Below are 26290 nucleotides of genomic sequence, written 5' to 3' on the forward strand. Positions count from 1 at the left end.
GCCAGGTCACCACTCATAGGATGTAGAGGAGGACTTCCATAACACTGTGGAACGCGTAAGTGACATCACGCCTGGAGGACAGTCCTGTTGCCCTGGTAATGCTTTTCGGAGTGCCAATCAGCTCCTTTATGAAACCAGAGATCCTTTCCTGTCTCTGGGAGGAGCTGCCCACCTAGTGCTCTGTTAATACACCATTCCTTCCTGTGGATTTATGGACTTTTGTACTTTTATGAACTCGAATATGACACACCTTACAATTGGTTTTATATAAGACTATGGGAGTTTTACATGCTAATTTACCAGAGATTGCGCCAAATACCTTGCTGCTGTTATAGGTAGAAGGCTAGTGTCCAGCTATGACCTTCTCCTTAACCAGTTCCCGCCCGGCCTATAGTCAAATAATGGACAGACGGGACCTCTCTATACCTGGCTGGACGTCATATGACTTTCTCCCTAGAATGCACCACACTCAGGCACAATCTTGTCACCCTTCTGTGTCCACTGGAAACAGCCAATGACAGATCAGTGTACCAGTCCACTGCTGTTACCATGTGATCGCTGTGACCAATCACAGCAGATCACATGAAATTGTACACAATGGATGGCTTCCATTCCTGCTGTTCATTGTGTATTATTGTGTTGATCTCTGTGATTGGTCACAGTGATCACATGATACAGACAAGGCCAATCACAGCCCATCTGTACCATGTGATTAGCTGTGGCCAATCACAGCTTATCACAATAGTAAGCACTGAATTAATCCATTACATCCAGTAAAAAGGGTTATTTTTAACAGTGATGTTCACTGTTATAAGCAAACATAGTGTGCAAAAAAAAAATAATCCTGATCACCTTCCCAGAGTAGTTTTTGTTTTGTAGTAGTTTTTCCCCCATAATTTTTGGTCTTTTTTTCCTTTATTTAGCAAAAATAAAAAACCCAGTAGTGATTAAACACCACCAAAAGAAAGCTTTATTTGTGTGGATAAATTAAAAAAAAATTCATATGGGTACATTGTTGCATGACCGGGCAATTGTCATTCATTGTGTGGCAGCACTGAAAGCTAAAAATTGTCCTGGACAGAAATGGGGTGAAAGTACCCAGTATTGAAGTAGATAAAGTATTTCTTTAATGAGAGAAATATATGGGTTGCCATTGTTAAGCTCTCTTTTTGAAAGCTTCCATTCCTTGGCTACCATGCTGATTTGTTGGCTTCAATTGGCTTTGACTCCGACCTGTAGCATATATAGAGAGAAGGTATACTGCCATTTCTCTCTTACTCATTTATTGTGTGCTAAAAACTAGCATTTTTAGAAGAAGGCCAACAATGACAGCTTCTGTACTTCTGTCATGACAGGTGTACTTTAACACACAGATCCTACTGATTTGCTGCTTGGAGACCTCTATGGTTTTTCATTAGGTGAGCAGAAAATAGGTGCAGCTTCAGCCTCAGAGACTCGCATGATTTCCATTAAGATAGAGCCTATCAGCAGACCACTGTGGCAGCTTAGTAGATTGCAGTGTTTAAAAGCAGGTGAAACCTAATTCTGCGTCAGTCCACATATTAATTGTAATCAACCAGTCTTCAAGCGTATGTAAACTCTAACAAAGTACTTCTCTTATTTGCTACCAGGTGATCTGTGCAATATACTATTGAAAGCTTTTGTTCTGTCAGTTTGACATGTGCAAAAAAGTACCTGTCAGAAATTCAAGGCTCTCTTGTTTCCATATGCATAATTCTTGTGTTATGTCAAATAGTTTTATTAGCCCTAGATCTTATCTTGGACTACATAATACCTATTGTCTTTTTGTGGAGAACAGAATAGGGGGAGAGCGAGAAATGTCACCAGCACACCATGGGCCTCCAAAATGGGTCCAAAGCTTTATTCAGCAATCACATCCTGACAGCAAACAGCAACGTCTCAGAGCCTCGCAGGTCCCCTTCATCAGGCACATGCCTGATAAAGGGGTCCTGCGAGGCTCTGAAACCTTGCTGTTTGCTGTAACGATGTGATCACTGAAGAAAGCTTTGGACTCATTTTGGAGACCCATGGTGTGCTGGTGACATTTCGCGCTCTGAATACTCATGGTTCCAGACGGTTGGTCGCTTCAGCACCCACTTATACACATAGCCACTTCTTCAGGAACAAATGTGTTGGGAATAGTGCGTCAAAATTTGGTGAGGATTTGATAGATTTGACAAAAGACAACAGGATAGGGCTGACACCACTCACTCTATAAAAATGCTGTGTGTCTGCCTTCACCTTCAACAGGACTTGGACAGGTATTTTCTCTTACTTGCAGGTTCTTGAAATTGATAGAATGGGGGATATAAGCATGTACTGCACGTTTTTGTTGCCCTGACCTACACTTTAAGAGTTCTAGGCCCGTACTTTTATTCCTTTTACAGTGTTTTCTAGTAATAATTGTCAGAACATTATTTGTAAGTGTTGGTCCTTATGTGTGAAAGTAATATTGCTGCCCAGGCTTTAACTACAAGAGGGTACATGGTGACAATAGATCTGAAGTGATATTTTATTCCCAGTTCATTTGCTAATAATTAACACATTTATGGTCTGTCCCTGATTTTCCCACTTGAGTGTTACTTTCCTAGATAGCCTTCATCTGGGAAGGAAAATGTAATTCAAAGTACAATCATCACATGACATGGATTAGATTGTACCATCTTTATGTGTGACTTCAAACTCTATACCAATTTTATTAAGTCTTAGAAAAGCTTGCCAGAGTATATTTTAAATACTGTTTAGATAATTAGCTTTTCCTTTTAATGTGGTTTATGTAACATGGCAGTTTGTAGTCTGTGGGGTTGTAAACATTTACAAGTTTTTTGCTTTTTGATTAAAAGTAATTACTGTATATCTTACTGCAGATCTGTCAAAATTCTATTATTGTCTAGTTTATTTACAGCCTTCAAGATTAAAAATTCTGTTTGGGTAATTGCTGTTCTGGGTAAATTGTATTCTTTTTTATGTGAAGTTGTGAGATAAACTATGAGTCATGTAACCTTGCCATGAAAGCCGCAGCCTTGATCGCTACATAAAGCATAGAACTGAATGCACAAACAAGTATTCCGTATAAAATTTAAAAAAATTATTTCTTTAGATTCCTTTAATTTATTCCTTGCCAGCATTCCTGTAGTAAATCCCAAAGTAGACCACACCCCTGGTTTGTCTTCCTTCCATATGACCATATTCAAGTCAGAATTCGTCCATTTTGGGCGAGTCTTACCCCTTCGGCTGCTAAAACCAAGGAAGTGTCAGACAAAAAGTTGAACTGACTTATGCTGACTTTAAACATGTTGAATGTTGGCTGAAATTCAAACCATGGGTAGCCCTGTCAGTAGGACTCAGCTCAACAACCTTCAATCTGAAAATCGAAGATCCTGTACGAAAAATGATTGGCCGAACACTGACTGCATTTAATAAAATGCAGTTACTTCTTGGGTATTCAAGCAGCTGTGGGTGCAGTGGCTGAAGGAATACTATATCTGGAAGTTGATTGGCCAACTTGGATACAATCAGCCTGCCCATAGATGGTTGAAATCTTGGCTGGTTCCTGCTGAACCTGCCGAGATTCGAAACATCTGTGGCCGGCTTTGAAATAATGAGTTATGCATTCATCCACAACAATGAATTTTGTTTGTTATAAATGCATTCATTGCCTCCTACCTCGTGTGCAACTTTGACACTGTATGAGTAACATATGGTGTGTGTTAAAATAGTAATGTAATTACAAAGTAAATGTTAAAACCTACATTTAATTTTTTTTTTAAATGTGTCTTACTGATTCTTGTATAATAAAAAAAAAAAAATCAATACATTTTAATGAAGATATTTTAAAAGACTGTATAGAGAATAAGAAATAATTCGCTTTTATTTTTGTGCTGATTTTATATGTGCATATAGTTTGATGTTTATGCTGAAAATCTAAAAGATCCACTTGTGGTCAGATATCTTACTATAATTAGTCTTTACATAAGAGAAGCATATTCTCCAACAATCTGTAGTATGAATAAATCATAACATAATTTCACAATATTCCATTAAAGCCAAACTCATTTAGAACACCCAAACCAATGCAGCTCTGTATTTCTTAACACATTGTTACATTTATTTATTTTTTATTTAAATTTAAGCAGTGTAAGCCCCTAAATTTGGCTTGATATCAGCTTCCTGTAGTTCTTGCAAAGTAGAGCTCAGATTGGAAGAAGGAGAAGCAGCACAAGTAGTTGATCAGTTGTGTTTTTGCAAACAGGTGGAGAGAGCAAAGTAACAGAGAGATGAGCTAACCATTCTGCTGCTTCTCCTTTCACTGTCCAGTCACAGGCTAGAGGTGGGAGTTAGACCTGCTGCACTAGCATAAGAAAAATCAGGTCTCCTGGCAGAGCTGTGTAACTTCTGACAGACAGAAATACAAAATCAGTCATACAGTCATGGCCAAAAATATTGCAACCCATGCATTTCTGTCAGATTCGCCCAGAAAATTGTTGCAATTACAAATGTTTAGGCATTCTCCTGTTTATATATATTTGTTTATATTGGTATGACAAAAAAAGTGGAGAAACAAAAAGACAAATCTGACACATTCCACATAAAACTCCAAAAATTGACTGGACAAAAAATTGGCACCCTTAATTTATTATTTTATAAAACACTCCTTGGAAAAAATAACCAAAATCAATTGCTTCCTCTGCTGGAATTTTGACCACTCTTCTTTCGCCAACTGCTCCAGGTCTGTCAGATTGGAAGGGTTCCTTTTCCCAACTGCTGTTTGGAGATCTCTCCACAGGTGCTCTATGGGATTTAGATCTGGACTCATTGCTGGTCAGTTCAGTACTCTTCAGCGCTTTGCTTAAACCATTTCTGTGTGCTTTTTGACATGTGCTTTGGGTCATTGTCCTGCTGTAAGACCCATGACCTCTGATGGAGACCCAACTTTCTGACACTGGGGCCCTACTTTGCACCTCAGAACTCTTTGGTAGTCTTCCGATTTCATAATGCCATGCACACGGTCAAGACATCAATTGCCTGAAGCAGCAAAGCAACCCCAAAACATCAGTCAACCTCCACCATGTTTGACTGTAGGGACTGTATTCCTTCCTTTAAAGGCCTCGTTTATTTTTCTGAATACAATAAAATGATGGGCTTTACCAAAAAGCTGTAATTTGGATTGATCTGTTCACAGTACATTCTCCCAAAATTATTTTAGCTTCCTCAGATAAGTCTGGCTTTTTTATGTTTCTGTGTCAGCAGTGGTGTCCTCTTGGGTCTCCTACCATAGCTTTCTTTTTTATTCAGATGGTGACGTATAGTGCGAGCTGACAGTTATACCCTGTGGCTGGAGATCAGCTAAAATTTGTCTGGAAGTTAATCAAGGTTCTTTATCCACCATTCAAACAATCCTTTGTTGCAATCTTTGATCAATTTTTCTCTTTTGTCAATGTCCAGGGAGATTTGCTACAGTGCCATGGACTGTAAACTTCTTGACAATGTTGCACATAGTGGACACAGAAACATTAAGATCTCTGGAGATGGACTTGTAATGTTGAGATTGTGCATGCTTTTCAAAAATATTTGCTTACAAATCCTCAGACAATTCTTTACTGCCCTTTCTCTTCTACATGATCTGTGTGGCACACAGAGATACAAAACAGAAAGGTTGAGTCCAATTTTCACCATTTTAACTGGTTGCCAGTGGGATTTCTATATTGTAAGCACCCTTTAATTCATACAGGTGAGTTTAATTACAAATTACAGGAGCATTACAAACTTGGAATTCAATTATTTCTTACAATTTTGAGAAGGTGCCAATAATTTTGGCTAGTCCATTTTTGGAGTTTTGCGTGAAATGTGTCAGTTTGGTTTTTTGTTTTTCCACTTTTTTGTGTCATACCAAAACAATCAAAAGAAATAAACATGGGAATGCCTAAACAATTGCAACAATTTTCTGGGGGAAGTGGTGCATTATCTGACAGAAATGCAGGGGTGCCAGTATTTTTGGCCATGACTGCATATGTATTTCACATGTGTATTTAGCAATTTGTCTAAAGTTTAGTTTCAGGTACAAAAAAAAAAAGGAAACTAAAGTTTTTGAGAGCCCTGCCAACAAAAACTTACATTTTAAAGAAAATGGTGGAATGAGGAGACAAGGAAAAGGTGCATGTTTTGTAAAAATAATTTACAATGTCTAAAGGGCATTAAGGGTGACTACATAGTCAAATCTATGTCCACTTTACATGGCGATTTCGTGTACGCATTCATCTCCAAATTACATTTTTCTCCTCTGTAGACTTATTTGCATATCTCACAAAAGCGTGACGCTTGTATATCATGGATCAGTGAAGCTACCAAAAATTGCAACTGGAAATAATTGCTTTTGTGTTAATGATTCTGAATAAATTATCTTTGTATTTGCTGAGTACCAGATTAAATCCCTTTGTTTTGTCGCTTTTTATACATAAGCTTGGTTTCAATTCAGCAAGCTAGGGAAGGGAGCTGCTTAGTGTATACATAGTAAGCAATCTTTTCTGGGTGCAGATTGAGACACTTGTGATTGCCATGCTCATCTCTTTTCTTAGCATGGAGATTGGATTGAACAATATTTGAATACAGAGTCAAAGGAACAATGAAATATGACTCATGGTTACAGGATACATAAAGCTCAGCTCACCTGCAATGCCCAGTTATTGTGGAGCAATGTGTACGTTGGACAGTCTGAAAAAAAAAAAAAAACGCTATCACAGCCATTGTGTGTGTTTTTTTTTTTTTTTTTTAGTACCTGCAGCATTTAATAATCAAGAATAAAGAAATCAGTTCAATGTTTTCGAGTAAAAATAATTCATATGTGCTGAATAGATCTGCAAGGAAAGAAGCTACCCAGAGCAAAACTGTCTGTCCTGAAATTTTGACTACTTAATTCAATGTTTAGTTTAAAGGAAACCTTTTAGTGAAAACATTAAATAATGTGTTATTTCAGCAGCCCTCAGAAAAGGCTAATTGCCTGGCTGTCTATGGCTTAGACAGTTTCAGGCAGAGTCACTAAGGCTGGCCATACATTATACCAGGGCTTCACAAATTTGCTTTAAATCTAGGAGCCAGCTAAAAAAGTTAGGAGCTGTTTTCTTTTTTTAACTAAACTTTACGGGTAGAACATGTTCCCGAATTGGTTATGAGTAAGCGATCAGTAGAATCGTGAAACGCGTCAACCTGTCCAATGTCTGTGTGATGCACCTGTGTATTTAAGTTTATGGGAATAAACACTTCCAGTTTATCTACTCCTGAGTGCGGTCAAACTTTCTCTTTGAATAACATGTTCCCGAAGGTGAACTTGTCCTTTGACCCTTTCACAGCCAGAGTAGGGGGGCATTTTACGTGCTTGGGTGTAACTTACAATTTTTACAATTTAAAAAAATGTTTTTTTTTTTACTTACCTTCCCCCCCCCCCCCCCCCCCTCCGCAATCACATAGAAGACAAAAAGTCCGCTATGTGATTAATTTTTTGGTGTTGGTAACAGGTTTATTGAGACATCTAAGACCCTGCATGTCTAATATGTGCTCCACTGAATGTAATGCAAAGCACATCGCACTGCATTACATTCTTTCCCGGCCTTGATGGCCGAGGAAACTGTCAAGGGGGATACGGAAGTGACGTCATATGTGACTTCCAGGTCAACAACAAGAAGGGTAGGAGAGCAGATGTGAGTCCACTCTCCTCCTTCCCCTCTACCGGGCAGCACCCGTTATACCTGTCCTGGGCCTGCAGATTGGCAATACATAGTGGGAGGACGTGCATGGTACGTGTGCAGCATTCGTGGGGCTGGCAGCGCAGGAGCCAGGATGAAATTTCTTGTCGCTATTGTGACCTGGCCCCTGGGGTTTGTCAAGCCCTGCATTATACAATTTTCTTGTACAATTTTACTTGAGTTTTACCAAAACCATATAATGTGAGGTAAAACTAAGACACTTTCAATTTGTATGCAATCAGACAGGCCCTTACACTATATAGTTGAAGGTAAATCTAAAGGAAATTGAATAAGAAAATCGTATAATGTGTGGCCAGCTTAACTCAAACCAAGTCTACACCAAGCATTAAACAAGTCTAAGTAAGGTTTTGCACTAAGTTGAGCTAAAAGTGTGTTACTGCTTGAGGCCTTTAAAAATGGGTATTTGCTACACTCCAAGAAAGAAACTCTCATTTTGTTATCTAAACCTGAAAGAGACCAATCTCACTGCGCTTTTTACTGTTCAGTCTTGCTTCTGACTTAAAAATATTAGCCAAGCTTTTAAGATTTCACTTATCTTTAGTGATTCTCACTCTTTTTTCTCTGGATAAGTCCGGTTTTATACGCGGTAACGGTACTCATTATAATATTAGTCATCTCTATGGACGTCTTATGCCTTTGAAACTATGGGCTGGTATTTCCTCTGGGAAAACTAGGTCTTCCATTGGTTTCAGACTTTCATTTTCTAAATGGCTTTAGCTTTTAAATACAGAGCCAAAAGCAAGGGTTTGAACAAAATCGAATATATCAGTGGCTTGCTTTCTCTCCAGAGGGGCACCTATTAGGGCTGTGTTCTATCACCATAACTGTTTTCCATAACCAAAGAACCAATGGCTGTGTCTCTCTTAGACAGACTTCTGGCATTGGTGATGTCTGCTTGAGGGGTCTCATAGAGGAAACATGGCGGACAAGTCTTAGGTATACCTTGATGGCTCTGAAAAGGGATTTTATGCATTATTGCATGTTGTGGAAGGCTTTGAAAGAGTCTCAGGATTAATGGCTCTGAAAACTGATTTCATGCATTATTGCATGTTGTGGAAGGCTTTGAAAGAGTCTCAGGATTGAAATTGCATTGAGACAAATACATGGCCTTCCTAACAGGCCGTTTTACAAAATGGTAAAAATCGAAGCTATGAAAAGCTGTAACATAAAAAATCTGGAGGTTGGTTTTCACCTATGCCTTATGCTAATGCCCAGTTGCAGTGCCATGTATGTGGTGCATTGTTATAGGTTGTAATAAAATGATGGCATACTTGATGTTGCAACGCAGTGCATTACAATGCGTGCCAACACACAGTTGTGTTTTATGCCTCATTCACACTGCCAAAAAGGGCTGTACAGTGTCAAGAAGCAGCGTAATTCTGTGCCAAGGAGTCCATAGGTGTTTGCTGGCAAGCTGGAAGCAGTTCTGTGCCACTGTAGGCCTTACATAGCTGGTAGAAAAAGGATTAAAGCAGTGTCTAGATATAATAGTTTGAGCAGAAACCAGAAAATGGTGAGGTAAATCCTTATAATTTGCCTGTAAAGGCGAGGGATCATGGAGAGTTGTGTACTGTTGGTCATCGTTCCAGTGGCTGCTAGGCAGCTCCAGCATATATCTGTGATGGAAGTATCCATTTTGGTTACGACTGTAGGGCGGCAATACCACCAGGATAAGATAATTCTGTTTTTTTTCCCCTAGAGAAGAACATTTTGTGAATAAATGTCAATATTTTATCCAAATCCAGTCCCCCTGAGGAAGTGTTCAATTTTTTCTCCCAGATGAAAAGAAACTTTAGGGCCTGCAGGCAAGTTGACTGCAGCAAAAGTTGATATATTGTAGCTGTTGCATGTTCAGGTTTATCTGTTCGAAGTAGTAACATTTCAAATCTCACCAGAGATCTGAAAAGCAAATCAGGTAAACGAGGGGGTGGGGGTTTTTTGATCATGGGGTAGTAGGAGTAGGTTTTTGCCTCTGTCCCTTGTATCTGAAGAGTAGGGGTTTTTTTGGTGTCTCAAGCCAAAATGTTGGGACTTTATGGGCAATTAATAAATTAAATTCAAGAAGTAAAATAATTTGGATTTATTCCATTATATATACATAACATACATATCAATGATGTGATCATTGGTGTTTGGGTATAGGCCCAATGTGATAAGATTGAAAGAAGAAAGATTCTAGTGAATCTGTGACATGTGTGGTAAATTGTGACATAAATCGGAATATAGTCTCTGTGTTTCCTGTGGAATTCCCAGGAAAAGGTGGTTCACAGAGTTCATCCGTATTCTGACGCGTTTCGGCTGTTTGTAGCCTTTTTCAAAGAATTTTTGTCACCCAGCTGTAATGTATAAACAATAAAATTTTCGTTATTGCAGATATACATATAATTAGAGTTTCAAAAATAAGTAAAGGAAAAAATAGGGTATTTGTACATACATAGTTTTACTTTGTTTCAGCAAAAAAACTTTTTCTCTGTATCCTCAACAACTGCAACAAGGAACGGTGGTGTACCTTGGTCTGGAAAGATATATATTGTATATATGGGTTTAGGTTATATTTGGTCTTCACACCATGTGAAATTGCATTTGTTCATTTACTCACAAATTTGGTATATACGTCCATATAAGGGTAACCCAATGGCTTGCAGCACTATCATAGGTAGTTCATTCTGGAAGGATTATATATATATTTGATTAGGATGCTTCTTGCATCCAATTTATAAACATAACAGTATGGAAATTTGTAACTTCCACCTACCCCTAGGCAGACACGTCAAATACACCCACAAAAATAAGATGCCTAAAGTGTCATTCATCGCCCTAGAAAGGATGCACATACCACAACGAGGAGGCGATTGGAACAAGAAACTTTTGCAGATGGAAATGAGATCTCAATGCCACAAATTATTATTATACGTGCAGCGCTATCTGCGCATGCGCGAACGGCTTTAAAAGGCCGGGGAGCCGATGTCTCTCCTCACTTCCCTCCAGGCGAGGGAACAGGACGGACACGGACCTGCAGCGCTGGAAGAAGAAACATCCACACCTCCTATCTTCAACAGCTAACAAACGTAAGTTATATGGATCTTACTGATCCATACAAAATTACCAGAAGTCACCAATAAATACTGCAGAAACACACCTACCTATGTGAAAGCACTGAAACCATCCATATTACTCTTTTAGAAAGGTATATATGAAAAGAGCTGCGTCCTGCCTGTGGCGCTGAAAAACACCTTCCCATGTCCTTTACTTGGCAAAAGTAAGTCACAACGGGCATAAAAACCCTTACCAGCTATCCTACATGATTGATACAAGTTATGTTTATAAATTGGATGCAAGAAGCATCCTAATCAAATATATATATAATCCTTCCAGAATGAACTACCTATGATAGTGCTGCAAGCCATTGGGTTACCCTTATATGGACGTATATACCAAATTTGTGAGTAAATGAACAAATGCAATTTCACATGGTGTGAAGACCAAATATAACCTAAACCCATATATACAATATATATCTTTCCAGACCAAGGTACACCACGGTTCCTTGTTGCAGTTGTTGAGGATACAGAGAAAAAGTTTTTTTGCTGAAACAAAGTAAAACTATGTATGTACAAATACCCTATTTTTTCCTTTACTTATTTTTGAAACTCTAATTATATGTATATCTGCAATAACGAACATTTTATTGTTTATACATTACAGCTGGGTGACAAAAATTCTTTGAAAAAGGCTATAAACACCCGAAACGCGTCAGAATACGGATGAACTCTGTGAACCACCTTTTCCTGGGAATTCCACAGGAAACACAGAGACTATATTCCGATTTATGTCACAATTTACCACACATGTCACAGATTCACTAGAATCTTTCTTCTTTCAATCTTATCACATTGGGCCTATACCCAAACACCAATGATCACATCATTGATATGTATGTTATGTATATATAATGGAATAAATCCAAATTATTTTACTTCTTGAATTTAATTTATTAATTGCCCATAAAGTCCCAACATTTTGGCTTGAGACACCAAAAAAACCCCCTACTCTTCAAAAGCAAATCAGGTGGCTTTTGAAATTTCACATAATGGGTCAACTGAGGAATTAAAGTGTTACTAAACTCTGAAAGCGCTGTAGTTTGCAAACTTATGGAAAGAGGTCATTCTGCCAAACCCCTACCCCAATTTAATGCAAAAAATGAAATTATTCTCACAGTTATCTAAAAGGGAAAGATGTGATGGACTGAAAAATACCTTGAAAGCTCCTAAAAAAACCTAGTAAAGTTAGGCCGTACACTTTGTGATCTGGGGGATTTTTAGCACTTGTGGTACTGTAGATGCATTTGTAAAGTGAGTCCATGTCAGTCTGGAACTATAGTTAAGGATTTGACAGCCCACTTTTATTAAAAAGCAAAATGAATGTGCTTAGAACATATTGTTTCCCATGCAGGGGCGTTTCAGCTTCACACAAAACAGCGTTTAATGAAAATGCCAAGCCACCTGGCTCTCCTTTCAGCAGCTCCGCTACTCACTCCAGTCTCCCAGACCATGGGCTCTTCAGGCTTACTCAGCCTATGCTTGCAGCCACTCTGCATGGGCCCCACTTCTCACCTCTGGGTAGGGTTCTCCCAGCACCTTGGGCTCTCTCACCTTTCAGGAACACAGGACGTCCTCCAGCCCCATCTGTGGACTCGCTAGGCACCTCAGCTTTCTTGGTCTCTCTGGACCAGCATAGTGGTCTTGACTTTCTTAGTCCTATGGGCAAGAAGTCCCCCCATCATAGGGTCTCATCCCCCAAGAAAGGACAGGCTTCTGTCTGGAGCACACCGCTATCTCCACACAAGTCTTTGTGTCCGAATGGCATCAATTACACTGAGGTATGCTCAAATGCTGCCCACCTGTGCACTCACACAGGCTGTAGGCATCTAGCAAAGCCTTTGCTTGGCGCAGGACTGAAGGTTCTGTCCCACCCAAGATGCTTTAGAACCTTCCATGTCTAGGCCCCCGATCACGAACTACCAAATCCAGAGAAAACTTACCGTATTTACTCAAGTATAAGCCGACCCGAATATAAGCCGAGGCCCCTAATTTTACCACAAAAAAGTGGGAAAACGTATTGGCTCGAGTATAAGCCTAGGGTTGGAAAAGCAGCAGCTACCGGACCCAATTGGACCACCACGAGACACAAAACAGGGGCTGTGGGCATGGTACAGGAGATGGCACAGGTCATGGTACAGGCATGGCACAGGAGATGATACAGGCATGGCAGAGGTGATGGCACAGGTCATGGTACAGGCATGGCACAGGTCATGGTACAGGAGATGGTATAGGCATGGCACAGGTGATGGTATAGGCATGGCACAATAGGTACAGGCATGGCACAGTAGGTACAGGCATGGCACAGGAGATGCAGTGCTGCGGGCATGGTACAGGAGAATGTCCTTTACCATGCCCGCAGCACTGCATGAAGAAATGCAGGGGCTGCGGAGGAGTCTCACTTACCTGTCAGTGAGGTGCCTTAGATTTAAAAATGGCGCCGCCCGGCGCCAACACGTCACCGCGCATGCGCCGACGATGCTCGGGAAAGCCTGTACACGTTTGGCTATTCCCGGGCATGCGTCGCATGCACGGTGACATGTCGGCGCCGGGCAGCGCCATTTTTAAAAAGTAAGTCAGCCAGTGACTCGAATATAAGCCGAGTGGGGCTTTTTCAGCATGAAAAAACATGCTGAAAAACTCGGCTTATACTCGATTATATACGGTAAGTAACCGTTTTCTCTGCTCACATACCACCTGCTGGAGCTTCTCAATCTGAATCTTTGAGAGTACTGTGTCATTTCTAGCCTTATAGCCTATAATCACATAGTGGCAGGGCCTCGCACTGCCACAACTTGTACATTTCTCTTGTTTTGGCTTTTATTTTATACTGTTAGGAATAAATTCAAAATTCAGTTAATTATTTATGCAAAGTTATAAGTTAAACCACCCACCTGTGACCTTCTCATGTTTGTCTCCTGCAGTAATATTGAACACATGAGACAACAGCTGGAAAAAATAGGCCTGTCGTTTAGCTGGGATAGGGTAAGTAAATTTGTTTATCTTTCTCATCCTCAAAATTAACTATGATTTAAATGGGCCATCCACATTACAGTTTTTTTTTTCTTCTAATACAGAATACTGTACCTGTGTGTATTTTCCCTTTACATGTATACTGAATGTGCACTATTCTGTACATGCTGTGCTGTGTACGCTCATGCTAGATATAGTGTGTGTGCTGTGTGTTTTGTATTGCACAAAAAAAAACAGAAAAAGTGGCGCCTCCCAGTGAAGTGATGTGAAATTTAAATATTACATATAATGGAAAAATATATATTATATAGATGCGGCTCCCATCAATTTTTTGGATAAACCAAAAAAAACATAGAAAAGGAGCGATGTGACCTATAAGTGCTAGGTGCTAAATCAATAAATAAATAATTGCATAAAAATATAAATAAATACTTAAATATTAAATAAAATCCAAAATTTCATAAAGTGCTAAAATTCTTACAGTGCAAAAAATACATATAAATATCAATTTTACATAAAGTGCAAAAAATTCTTCCAGTGCAAAAAATTCCACCAGAATAGTGTCAAAAGGTGCTGAACAAATCTTCTTGCTTATAAAGTGTTTGTGCATAAGTTTTCCTTCAACCGTTTAGTGTGAGGGTAACTTACCAGAAAACAGACGGCCTCCAGGACCCAGCTCGCTCTAAGATTAGCAAATGGCCTCCTTGGATGGTATAATTTTGATGGGTGGCCTCCCTGGGCTTGCAAGAGCTTGTTACTAGCTTGTCCCCTAGTCAAGATGGTTAGTTAGGAAGTTAGTCAACTAACTTCCTGATGAGTTGTTATCGCAAAATGCATTGAGGTTGGTCCGGCTACTACTTCCGGTTCGTCATTTCCGCTCTCTGTTGGAACACACCTTGGAGCACAAACTGGAACCAAGCGGCGTTCAGACATATTCCCTTGACTGTATTGCTGTGTGAATGTGCCGATAGTGGCACTTTTTAATGTGAGTTTATCATTCATTGATTTATATTGTTATCAATAAATATCCAAACGGTATTGCGCTATTATGTGTTTTTCATTTTCTTGGGAAGCAGCTCAACTATCTTGACTAGGGGATAAGCTAGTAACAAGCTACAGGAGAGGAACCCCCACCTTTTCCCAGGTTGGTGCCTTACATTAATATTTGTATAATCCACAAACATAAAAACCAGAATAATTTATTAGTGCATTCAATAATAAAATTATCAAAAAGGTGATAATAACCCTGTTCTCTATACAGATAATGTATCTGACTAAGCGGAGTCAAATAAATACAATGTGGGTAATTCAGGATCAACGCTTTTCGACCTAATCAGGGGCTTCTTCAGGATCCAAATATGAAGAATTACCAACACTTGTAAGGCCTGAGAAAAGTGCTAGTAGCCTGAAAGCTGAAGGCCAAGTCCCCACCAAATGACCATTCCCTATGGCAAATCCATCACAGTTATTAAAAACCAAGAGAACAAAATCATGACGGGCCTGTAGATAGCCTGTATAAAAGGACCGGAGATAGAGAGGAAAATCTTCCCACTCCTCTGCCTTCACTGCAAACCGAAAATGCAATGTCCAACAACATAGACAGTGCCAGACCTCAATTAATATATACTAGTGCACAGAATCCCCTTCTTCTGTGTACTAACCGACAGACATACATCCCCACAGAGGGAGATCCAAAGTGACTCCCCTTGAGTGCCTGACAGTGACCAATGCCTTGATCCTGCCTCCAGTACCAGCCGTTCGCAGCCACAGAGGGTCGACGGATGAGATTGCTGTTGGACATTGCATTTTCGGTTTGTAGTGAAGGGAGAGGAGTGGGAGGATTTTCCTCTCTATCTCCAGTCCTTTTATACAGGCCATCTACCGCCCTTCACGGTTTTGTTCTCTTGGTATTTAATAACTGTGATGGATTTGACATAAGGCATGGTCATTTGGTGGGGACTTGGCCTTCAGCTTTCAGGCTACTAGCACTTTTCTTGGGCCCTACAAATGTTGGTAATTCTTCATTTCTCTACCGTCCATTGATAAATGCAGCCTCATCTCCATGAGCTGAGTGGGTTATGCTGCCACCTGCAGAAGTAGTCTAGGCAGTACATTCACAACTTTTAACATGTACACGCCCAAGGGGCTGTCCCTCCAGGCATAACCCCCACTGCCACAGCCCAGCACACCAGGTTTTGCAGGCTGCTGTTTCATAAGAGAATTATTTTTTGTTATTCTCTTAGGGATCTTTTACCTGGGTGAGATCCTGTTGTTTGGTTGAGCTCCATGTTTCCCAGTTGGCTAGGTTTAGCCTCTTGGAGTTGACGTTACTGTCTGGTTGCGTTTTTCCCACCCCTCATGCCTATACTGTTTTGGGACATCCCACTCAGCTCATGGAGTTGAGGCTGCGTCTGTCGATGGACGATAGAGAAAATACTATTTTCTCTGTCGCTCATTGACAGACGTAGTCCTCCTTGATTAATATCAGCTCGGGTTATACTGCCCTCTACAGGAGTAGGACTAGACAGGAAAGAAAAAGTTCTGGCCACACCCTAGGGGCAGTCCCAGAGGGTATATCCTCTCACTTCCTGCTACAGCAAATCAGTTTTTTTCTGTCTAGTTAGGAGTAAGGACCTAGATTCCTTGCTAGGATCTTCGGTCCTGGCAAGATTTTTTTTTTTTAGAAATACTTTTTTAGACAGCTTTTTTTTCTCCAGTGTTCCTGTGAGATCTTCAAGCAAGTACGCTGAAACTGGGCGACGGGCTGGATGTTGAGATCCAGTGGTCACCCCAGTTCAGCCTACGAGCGCATGCAGGCCATAGCTCCGCGCTGGGTCGGCCGCGACATAGTCCCACTGGACGGGGACTGACCCTGCGAGTTAAACGTCTCGCCTGGACGCCAATGACCAACAGAGTCACGGCATCCGTATTGGTCGACAGCCCCCCCACCCCGGTGGAGAGGGGTTCTGTCAGGAGTTGGCGCCCGCCTGGTTCCGGTATGGTGAGTAGAATGTTCCCCCTCTCCCCCTGTCGGGTTTGTTGGTAGACGCGGGCCCCTCTCTGGGATGGTCGGACACTCAGTTTCTGGGTCCCCCCTCTATCCTATAACAGGTCACAGATCCCCCAATTTGAGTGTGATTTTTGTGAATAGAAACCAGGAGGCTTGGTTTGGGAGCTGACTATCTAAAAGTCACTATATGACTGTAAGGGTGACTGAAGTCAGTGGCAGACTACTAAGAGGCATTACTATTGAGGTATAGAGGTATCCTACCTGTCTAGTGTGTACACAGGCTGATGCCTATGCCTGAGTTACTGCAGCCACAGATCGCCATCCCTCCAGAAAGCCGGTCACTTCCACAGGCCACACAGCCTCCCGCAGGCCAAGGACACCTCCCGCAGGCCGAGGCACTTCCGCAGGCTGCACAGGCCGAATGCACACATCCCGCAGGCCGCTGCTAGCTTGCAAGCCGCCGCTATCCTACACAGGCCGCCGCCATTTTCCTGCAGATCGCACGAGGCCGCCATATTGGCGTAGCCTCGTGTCTCCAGCATGGGGGCGGCCATGTTTGAGGTGACCAAACACCTCGTGGAGTAATTGGGAGGCGCCGGAAGGCGTGTAAAGGGGCGGAGCCGCCTCCTTGGCCCAGGGAAAGCAAGCCAAAGACTTCCTGTCTGTAACAGACAGTGCTGGAAGCAGTTTGATAAGAAACTTCTGTGCATCAGGTGAGCCTTGGGGTCTCTCTCTCTCTCTCTTTCTGAGGAGTCCAAGCAGGTAGACTGAGGGGCGCTACTGCGCTGGGGGACTAAGTTAAAAAAAAAAAAATGTTTTTTTCTTGCAATTAATTTTTTTGTGTTTGCTGGCAAGTGTCTTGTTACATGAACCCTGCCACTCATGTATCCCCACCTGATCCCCTCTGGGTGGCCGCAGGACCCTCCAGTACCCCACTTGTGATGATGCATTATCAGCAGTTTTGGAGTCTTTGGTATCCTGGGTGGAGGTAGCCTGTCAGGGACGGAGGTCAAGAAGAGCGACCCCCGCCTACCCCTATGTCATCTGATACTTCAGATACGAATTCTGAGCTTGTCATTGCCGGGAAACCTTAAATCTTGAGGTTACACCGGCAGAGGTAGCTGAGACTCATATTCCTTTTTTTTTGGTACTAGCAAGCCTACCAAAATGGTGAAGGGTTTCCCTTGCCCAAATGGGGTCTTCCGTAAACGAGCCCCTGCTATTTCCAAACGCATTGCTAGGCACTATCATTTTGAGGAATCCCTCATTACAAAGATGGACGGTACCACCAATAGTGGACTCACCGATTTCCAGACTAAATAAAGCCACTGTTATCTCATTGGATTGACAGAATGGGCCCCACCCATCTCTAGGGTGGGGGGACGTCTTCACCGGTTTCCGGATCCAGGGCTTTCCAGAATCCCGGATAAAGGGGTTCGCAAGGTCATACGGTCGGGATACAAGATCGAGTTTCGATCACTTCCACCGGTGTGATTCTTCTCTTCCAACATTCGACATCCCCGGGTCGCTTAAAAAGCTTTGCGGGGAACAGCTTGATGCAACAAGCAGTGGTAGTTCCCATTCCTTGGAGGAGTTCTAGTCGAACCTGTTCACAATGCCCAGGAGAAAGGGCTAGGTGCGTCCAATTCTGGTCTTGGAAGAGATGGAGTCCATCCATACAGTGGTGGCCTCCCTGCATCAGGGGGATTTCCTGGCGTCCATAGACATTTAGGATGCCTATCTTCATATCCCCATCTTCGCAGGACATCAGCGTTTTCTTTGCTTTTCCCAAAGATCATCCCTGGTTCCCACCAGGAGACTGAACTATCTGGGCCTAATTTTGGATACATCCTTGGCAAGAGTGTTTCTCCAGGCGGAGAAACTCCAGAAGATTCAGTCAATGATTCGGATGTTGCTGTCCGTCAACTGGCTGGGATTGATGGTCGCCTCCTTAGAGGCAGTACCGTTTGCCCAGTCTCATACCCGAATTCTCCAAAGAGGAGATTCTTCTCATATGGAATCGGAATCCCGATTCCCTGGACAATCGGATCCGATTGAGCGAGCAGACCAGGGAGGCTCTGGTCTGGTGGCTACGGTCTCCGATGCTCAGCCAGGGGAAGTCATTTCTTCTGATAAATTCCAGGTTACCGATAAATGTGTTGGAACTGAGAGCGATCAGACTTTGTCTGATTTACTGGACCGAGCAGCTCCAGGGCAGTCCGGTTTGGATCCAATCGGACTATGCCACGGTCATGACTTATGTCAATCACCAAGGGGCACCAAGAGTGCCCTGGCGGCCATAGAAATGACAGTTGTTGGGGGAACAGTTGTTCCAGTTCTCTCCGCGATATTTATCACGGGGGTGGACAGGCAGATTATTTCAGCCGTCAGATTCTGGATCAAGAGGAATAGTCTCTTCATCCAGAGGTATTTCACCAGCTGTCCCTTCATTGGGGCACCCCGGATATGGATCTGTTGGCAGGTTGGCGCAACAGGGCTCGCGCCCGCGATCCTCTAGCGGACGCAGCAGACGCGCTGAGCGCCCCGTAGGGGCAGTATCAGCTACTGTATGTCTTCCCCCCTCTCAAGGTACTGCTGAGATTTCTCCGCAGGATAGAGGTGGAGGGAACTCCAGTTATCCTGGTAATTCCGGGCTGGTCTCGTCAAGACGGGTACGCCGACCTGGGCAGGCTAGTCGCAGACGCTCCTTGGAGACTTCTTCTCAGGGAGGATCTGCGGTCTCAAGGACCGATCTTCCATCGTGCTTTACAGTCGCTGGTTTTAACGGCCTGGCCATTGAGACCCAGGTACTGAAGGACAGGGGATTGTCAGCTTCAGTTATTCCTACTCTAATTAAAGCAAGGAAAGTGACTTCTAGCAAAGTCTATTATCACACATGGAAGACTTGTATTGCATGGTGTGAAACGTTGGGATTTCCCCCACGTACCTATTTGGTGACCTGAATTTTGGCTTTTCTGCAAAAGGGGGTTGAGCAGAAACTATCCTTGAGCACTATCAAGGGTCAAGTTTTCAGCGTTAGCAATCTTCTTTCAGAAGCCGCTGGCTACTCATTCCTTGGTGCGGAATTTCATCCAGGGGGTGCGGCACTTGGCTCCGCCAGTGCGCGCGCCCTTACCGCCCTGGGATCTTAATTTGGTTTTGTCGGTTCTGCAGAAACCTCCCTTTTAAAATATCAGGGAGATTCCCTTGCTTACATTATCCCAGAAGGTGGCCTTCTTGGTGGCTATCACTTCCGCACGCAGGGTGTCAGAACTGGCCGCATTATCATGCCATTCCCCATATCTTGTGGTTCATAGGGATAAGGTAGTTCTTCATCCGAAGCCATCCTTTCTTCCTAAGGTGGTTTCAGACTTTCATCTGAATGAAGATATTGTGCTACCTTCCTTGTGTCCTCAGCCCAATCATCCTCTGGAATATGCGTTGCATTCCTTGGATGTGGTTCGGGCAATCAGGGTATACCTGAAGGCTACGGAATCGTTCCGTAAGACGGATTCACTTTTTGTGATCACGGATGGCCCCAGAAAGGGGTTGCCTGCATCTGCCGCGACTATCTCCAAATGGATCAGACAGACGGTGGTACAGGCTTATTCTATTAAGGGTCAGAATCCTCCGTTCCCTGTTAAGGCGCACTCCACTCGAGCGCTCAGTACTTCCTGGGCCTTCCGCCATCAGGCGTCAGTGGTCTAGATTTGCAAGGCGGCTACCTGGTCGTCGGTTCATACCTTTACAAAATTTTATAAAGTTGATGTGATCGCATCGGCGGATGCCTCATTTGGCCACAAGGTTTTGCAGGCCGCAATTTGAGGAGACCGTTGGAATTTCAGTTGAGTCTCATCGTGTGATTGATGAGCCTTTAAAACTTCTAGTTGGCACCGGTTGGGCCTTCTAGATTGGATTTTGATTTCCATTATCCCACCCCTCATTTGTGGCACTGCTTTGGGACGTCCCGAGTTGATATTAATCAAGGAGGACTATGTCTGTCAATGAGCGACAGAGAAAAATGGATTTTTGTAAAATCTTACCGTAAAATCCTTTTCTCTTAAGCTCATTGACAGACGTAGTACCCGCCCCTCTGTTTTTGAGTTGGGTTGGGTTAAATTCTCTAAACACTGCTTTGTGACATAACTGATTTGCTGTAGCAGGAAGTGAGAGGATATACCCTCTGGGACTGCCCCTAGGGTGTGGCCAGAACGTTTTCTTTCCTGTCTAGTCCTACTCCTGTAGAGGGCAGTATAACCCGAGTTGATATTAATCAAGGAGGACTACGTCTGTCAATGAGCTTAAGAGAAAAGGATTTTACAGTAAGATTTTACAAAAATCCATTTTTTGTAAGATCTTACCGTAAAATCCTTTTCTCTGATATCCTTAGATAGACGCAGCACCCGCCCCTCTGTATGGGGATGGTTCTTTTGTCTTCACTGCTTGCAACTACTGGTTGCTGGACTGTGGTAGTGGGGGTTATGCCTGGAGGGACAGCCCCGTGGGAGTGTACATGTTAAAGTTTGTATACTAACGTACTGCCTAGACTACTCCTGCAGGTGGCAGCATAACACACTCAGCTCATGGAGATGAGGCTGCATTTGTCGATGGACATCAGAGAAAAGGATTTTACTGTAAGATCTTAGAAAAATCTTATTATTTGGATCCTGAAGGAGCCCCTGATTAGGGCGAAACGCGTTGATCCTGAATTACCCACATTGTATTTGTTTGACTCCGCTTAGATACATTATCTGTATAGAGAATAGTGTTATTATCACCTTTTTGATGATTTTAATATTGGATGCACTAATAAATTATTCTGGTTTTTATATTTGTGGATTATACAATTATTTATTACAATTATTAATGTAAGACACCATAAAATTCCCCCTTTTCTCCTACCTTGTTCTCCAGTCGGGTAAAAGGTGGGGATTCCTTTCCTGTAGTTAAACATGGGGATAGTGCCGTGGATAGAACTAATATTCATTTTGTTTTTACAGAATCCCCCTCCCCCACTCTCTATTACTAGTAAGAAGCTCTTGAGAGCCCAGGGAGGCCACCCATCAAAATTATACCATCCAAGGAGGCTATTTGCTAATGTTAGAATGAGCTGGGTCCTGGAGGCCCTCTGTTTTCTAGTGAGCTACCCTCACACTTACGGGTGAAGGAAAACTTAAGCACAAGAACTTTATAAGAAAGTTTTGTTCAGCACCTTTTGTCACTATTGTGGTGGAATTTTTTTGCACTGGAAGAATTTTTTGCACTTTATGAATTCATGGACTCTATGTAATATTTATATTTTATATGTATTTTTTGCACTTGAAGAATTTTTGCTGCTTTAGCCGCTAGCAATAATTACTGTTTTCTCCCGGTGGGGACGGCCTCCCCTGTCCGCTGCAGGTTGCAGAAAGAAATTTACATTATCTATGGCCTGCCTAAGGCTTCATGTACACTAGTCTTGAGTTTAGGACCTTTTGGCGTTTTTTTGGCCAAAGCTCCTAAACTCAACTCCATAAAAACCTATGTGTCAATGTACACATAGGCTTTTACCAGAGTTTAGGAGCTGTCGCGTTTAGGTGAGCTTCAACCCCCCCGGCTCCTGAACGAGGAAGAATCGCTTTGACCACTGGCTGCAGGAAAATGCTAAATCGCGGCACGTTTTTCCCGCTTATTGCGCTTTCCAACGGAAAATGTAGGGTAGTATACATGAAGCCTTAGGGCACAGGATGTAACATCTTTCTATAGCTGAGTAATACCAAGGCATTACAGTTTTTTTTTCTTGGTTATATCACTCAAGTCAAATACTCAGAAATGCTGTAGTTGGGCTACAACGGTGAAGAGGCTATATTATTATTGTTGTCATCAATTTTCCAGTCAAGGAAATGGCAGATATCCAAGACCTGGGACATTGTGTCTGACAGACTAATCTAATGTATCCTTCGAACATCTGTTCCTTGTATGATTGAACTTAGGCTTACCTACCTCATCCCAATTCGAACACTTAAGGCTTGTATAGTACTTGACATAAGAATGTTTTCTGTATTTTACAGCAGATAGCTAGGAAATGAATAACATTTTTTGAGATGTTTCTGCTGTCCACTGAATTTCCTGTTCTCTTTGTGGAGAATCAGTTTTATCAGCAACCAGTTTTACTACTGTGAACAACAGAATACCTCCCTCATGTTATAGAGATGAGGAGACAAGAAGCAGCCTAGGGTGGCAACAGTACTTCTCTATTGATAAAATAAGGTGTTACTGGCAGGATCGCTAGGTAAAAATAAGGGGAGAAAAAAAGCTTGAAAAAGACAAATCATGCTGCCACAACAGCTAAAGACTGGTAAGCTGCAATATATTAGAATTTGTTTTTTTTGGGGGGTAGACGTTTAAATTAAAGACAGACATGTAATTGGCCCAAAATAAAGGAAAAACTAATGCAGCCACATCATTTACAGGCAATTAGAACTACTGTATATCAAAAACCAGGGTAACAGCTAGAATGACAGTTGCAAGAGAAGATCAACAGTGACACATTACAAAATACTAGCATTATTTAGAGAATAGTTTGAAATTTAGTGATTTTCAGTGTCAGATAAATACTTAAAGTGTTTTTTTACCCTAAAGAAAAGAAAAAATGAATCCTGTTCCCTTAAACCAGTGCTTATGCTGTGTAATTTGGCCCCCTGTATCACCTTAAATACCTGGCTGATCCTGCCTGGCTATACCCTCCCCCCTGTAAACTTACTACGGTTTATCATGGCTGCTGAGCCCTGACACCGTGGTCAGTTTACATGTCTCCCTCATCCGCAGCTCTCCTCTCTGGTCTCCTGTGTCCTCCTTCCCCCCTCCCTGCCTGTCAACTTCGTCCACTCCACAATCCTCCCCTCCTGCTGCTCTCATATCTATACTATGGTCATGCCATCCCCTCTTGTTATATAACGCTATGTGTCCTTGTGCCTGAGCTATTTAAAAAAAATGCTGATTATACCTTATCTCAGAGCATCTCCCAGCCCTCACGTGATTCTTCGGCTCTCTCTTCTCCCCTCCTCCCCGGCTGTCAGCCGGGCAAAGGAGAGAGCCGAGGAGTCACGTGGGTGTCAAGAGACACTCTGAGATGAGGTATAATATGCATTTTTTTTATATAGCACAGGCACAGGGACACATAGCATTATATAACAGAGGGAATAGCATGATCATAGTATAGAGCAGTGATGGTGAACCTTGGCACCCCAGATGTTTTGGAATTACATTTTCCATGATGCTCAACTACACTGCAGAGTGCATGAGCATCATGGGAATTGTAATTCCAAAACATCTGGGGTGCCAAGGTTCGCCATCACTGGTATAGAGGGTTAACCACTTAAAAGTATGCTTGTGCTACATCAGGTGATGCACAGTGATTAAACAAATCCTACTACATAAGTTGTACCTGTTCATCTGTATTTCCTTCTCCTCCTCCTCTACAACCTGCTAAAATATGCATTTTACACAGCATATCTGAGCTCCGGAAGGCAGGGAGCGGAGATCTGATGTCACTGAGCAGTATTGTGCAGGGAGCTGAGTGAAATCTGAGTGGAGGGAAAGTACGTACCCCTCACTACACTGTTTCATAGAGAAACATGCACTACTGGGGCTTTTAGTCACCTGCTATGTGCTGGGGGGAGGGGGGCAGAGCCATGTCCTGAGATAGCCTGGTGTGGGCATACGCTGTCAGAAGTGACTCCTGCACATAGCAAAGGAAGGAGACTGCAGACAGAGATTACTCTCAGTGTTTTGGATCAAGGCAAGTGCACACTATAGAGGGTTATGCTATGTTTATTTTTCATTTCAGAGGTTTACAACCAGTTTAAGTGTGCAGCTAAGAACTTTGTCCCTGTCCTGATGGTGGAAAAAGCAGGAAAGACACCGCCGTTTCTGAGATAGATTGAAAATGCAAAACTGTTGATTGCCTGTCGAAGCTAAATAAGATCTTGCAGCTTCTTGCATATATTGATTAGGCAGCACTGTGCTGTTGCTACATGTTATACCTGTGGGGATCTTGTCGAAGTGCATTGTCCAACACATTTCTAATCAATCAGATGCTATGGGGTTGATTAACTCAAACTGGAGAATACAAAATCTGGTGCAGCTCTGCATAAAAAACAGTCAGCTTCCAGGTTTTTTTTTTTTTTTTTTTTAAGGCTTAATTGAACAAGCTGAAGTTAGAAGCTAATTGGTTTCTATGCAGAGCAGGACCAAATTTTGCACTTTTCAGTTTTAGTAATTCAACCCCATTATGTGTGAGAGGCTTAGGAGGAAACTTGTATTTTATGGGTTAAACATTCAGACTGGCACATAACTTTTTTCCCCCTTTACTTAGCAACAATCTTGCAGAAAGTGTCATTATTGTCCTCTATGAATGTCACTGCTTACAATAGATCTGCAAGTGTGTAGGAAGTACATCTTGCAAACTAGCAATTCCTTCAGCACAGCGTGATATCGGTAACATTCGAGTCACTCATACAATGCCATTGTATCTCAATGCTGTCTCTGCTGTTTACTTTATATGACACAGTAACACCAAGCAAAATCAGCTTATTGTATTCTCACAGGAGCTTGCAGACTGGAACATACTGTCAGTACAAAGGAATTCTCCTGTTAAGTGTTCACATTACATTATGTGCCTGCCACTCGAAAATCTCCTGTCACACATTGCAAGTAGAGATACAGTTATTAGTATGCATGTAAAGTGGTTGTCAGCCTAACCCGGAGCATGGAATTGTGTGCCGGTGGTTTGTAAATAAGCAGCAACACCATTGTCAAACAGAGCAGATTTGATAATGCTCATTCTTCCTAGATCAGCATTGACAAAAAGTTTTTTTAGACATATAGACATATGCAAATGCACATGTTTGCACAATATACATCGGATTTCACTTGAAATGGGAAATTAAATTTAGTATATTCCATTTCAATATATTATGTATTATTAAATAGCTCAGCATAAGTGGAATTATGATGGATCAAAGTAGCTTTGCAAGGAAAACATTTTTTTTAAGTTGGAATAGAATGCCAGCAAAATATTGATTTGCCAAAAGGTTTGCTATTATATTTAAAATATTTTTATGATGGCAGATAACAGAAATGTTACTTTTACGAGTTTAGCTTTATTTTATATTTTAAGGAAATTTTCTTTGGTGAAGTTAATGCATCAGTGTCACTCCCCTTTCCATTTGTAGCACCATTCATATACAACCAAGGTAGGGAACAGGGCTAAGCTTTCCATTACCATAAATTTTCCTTCCGCATAGTAGGGACTTTCGAAAGAGTGGGATTCAGAAAGGAAGGGAAATAAAAAACTCAGGGTAATTTTAAAATAGAAATTGGTGTTTTTCACGATACATAATTAAGGATATTCTGTAAAAGTCAAGAGAGGGGGAAAAAACAGGTAT

The 26290-nt window shown here is 42.0% G+C and overlaps 1 protein-coding gene across 2 annotated transcripts in view; it reads left to right on the top strand.

The window, feature by feature from the left end:
* The window catches only part of LARS2 (leucyl-tRNA synthetase 2, mitochondrial), a 355149-nt gene that overhangs the window by 98457 nt on the left and 230402 nt on the right, over window positions 1-26290 (top strand). For both annotated transcript variants that reach the window (XM_082258151.1, XM_082258152.1), the window contains exon 5: window positions 13804-13864. In XM_082258151.1, coding sequence (XP_082114277.1) covers window positions 13804-13864 — 61 coding nt within the window. The remainder of the gene's footprint in view (window positions 1-13803; window positions 13865-26290) is intronic.

Source organism: Pelophylax lessonae (assembly GCF_965119305.1).
Source record: "Pelophylax lessonae genome assembly, chromosome: 5".
NCBI classification, from domain to species: Eukaryota; Metazoa; Chordata; class Amphibia; order Anura; family Ranidae; genus Pelophylax; species Pelophylax lessonae.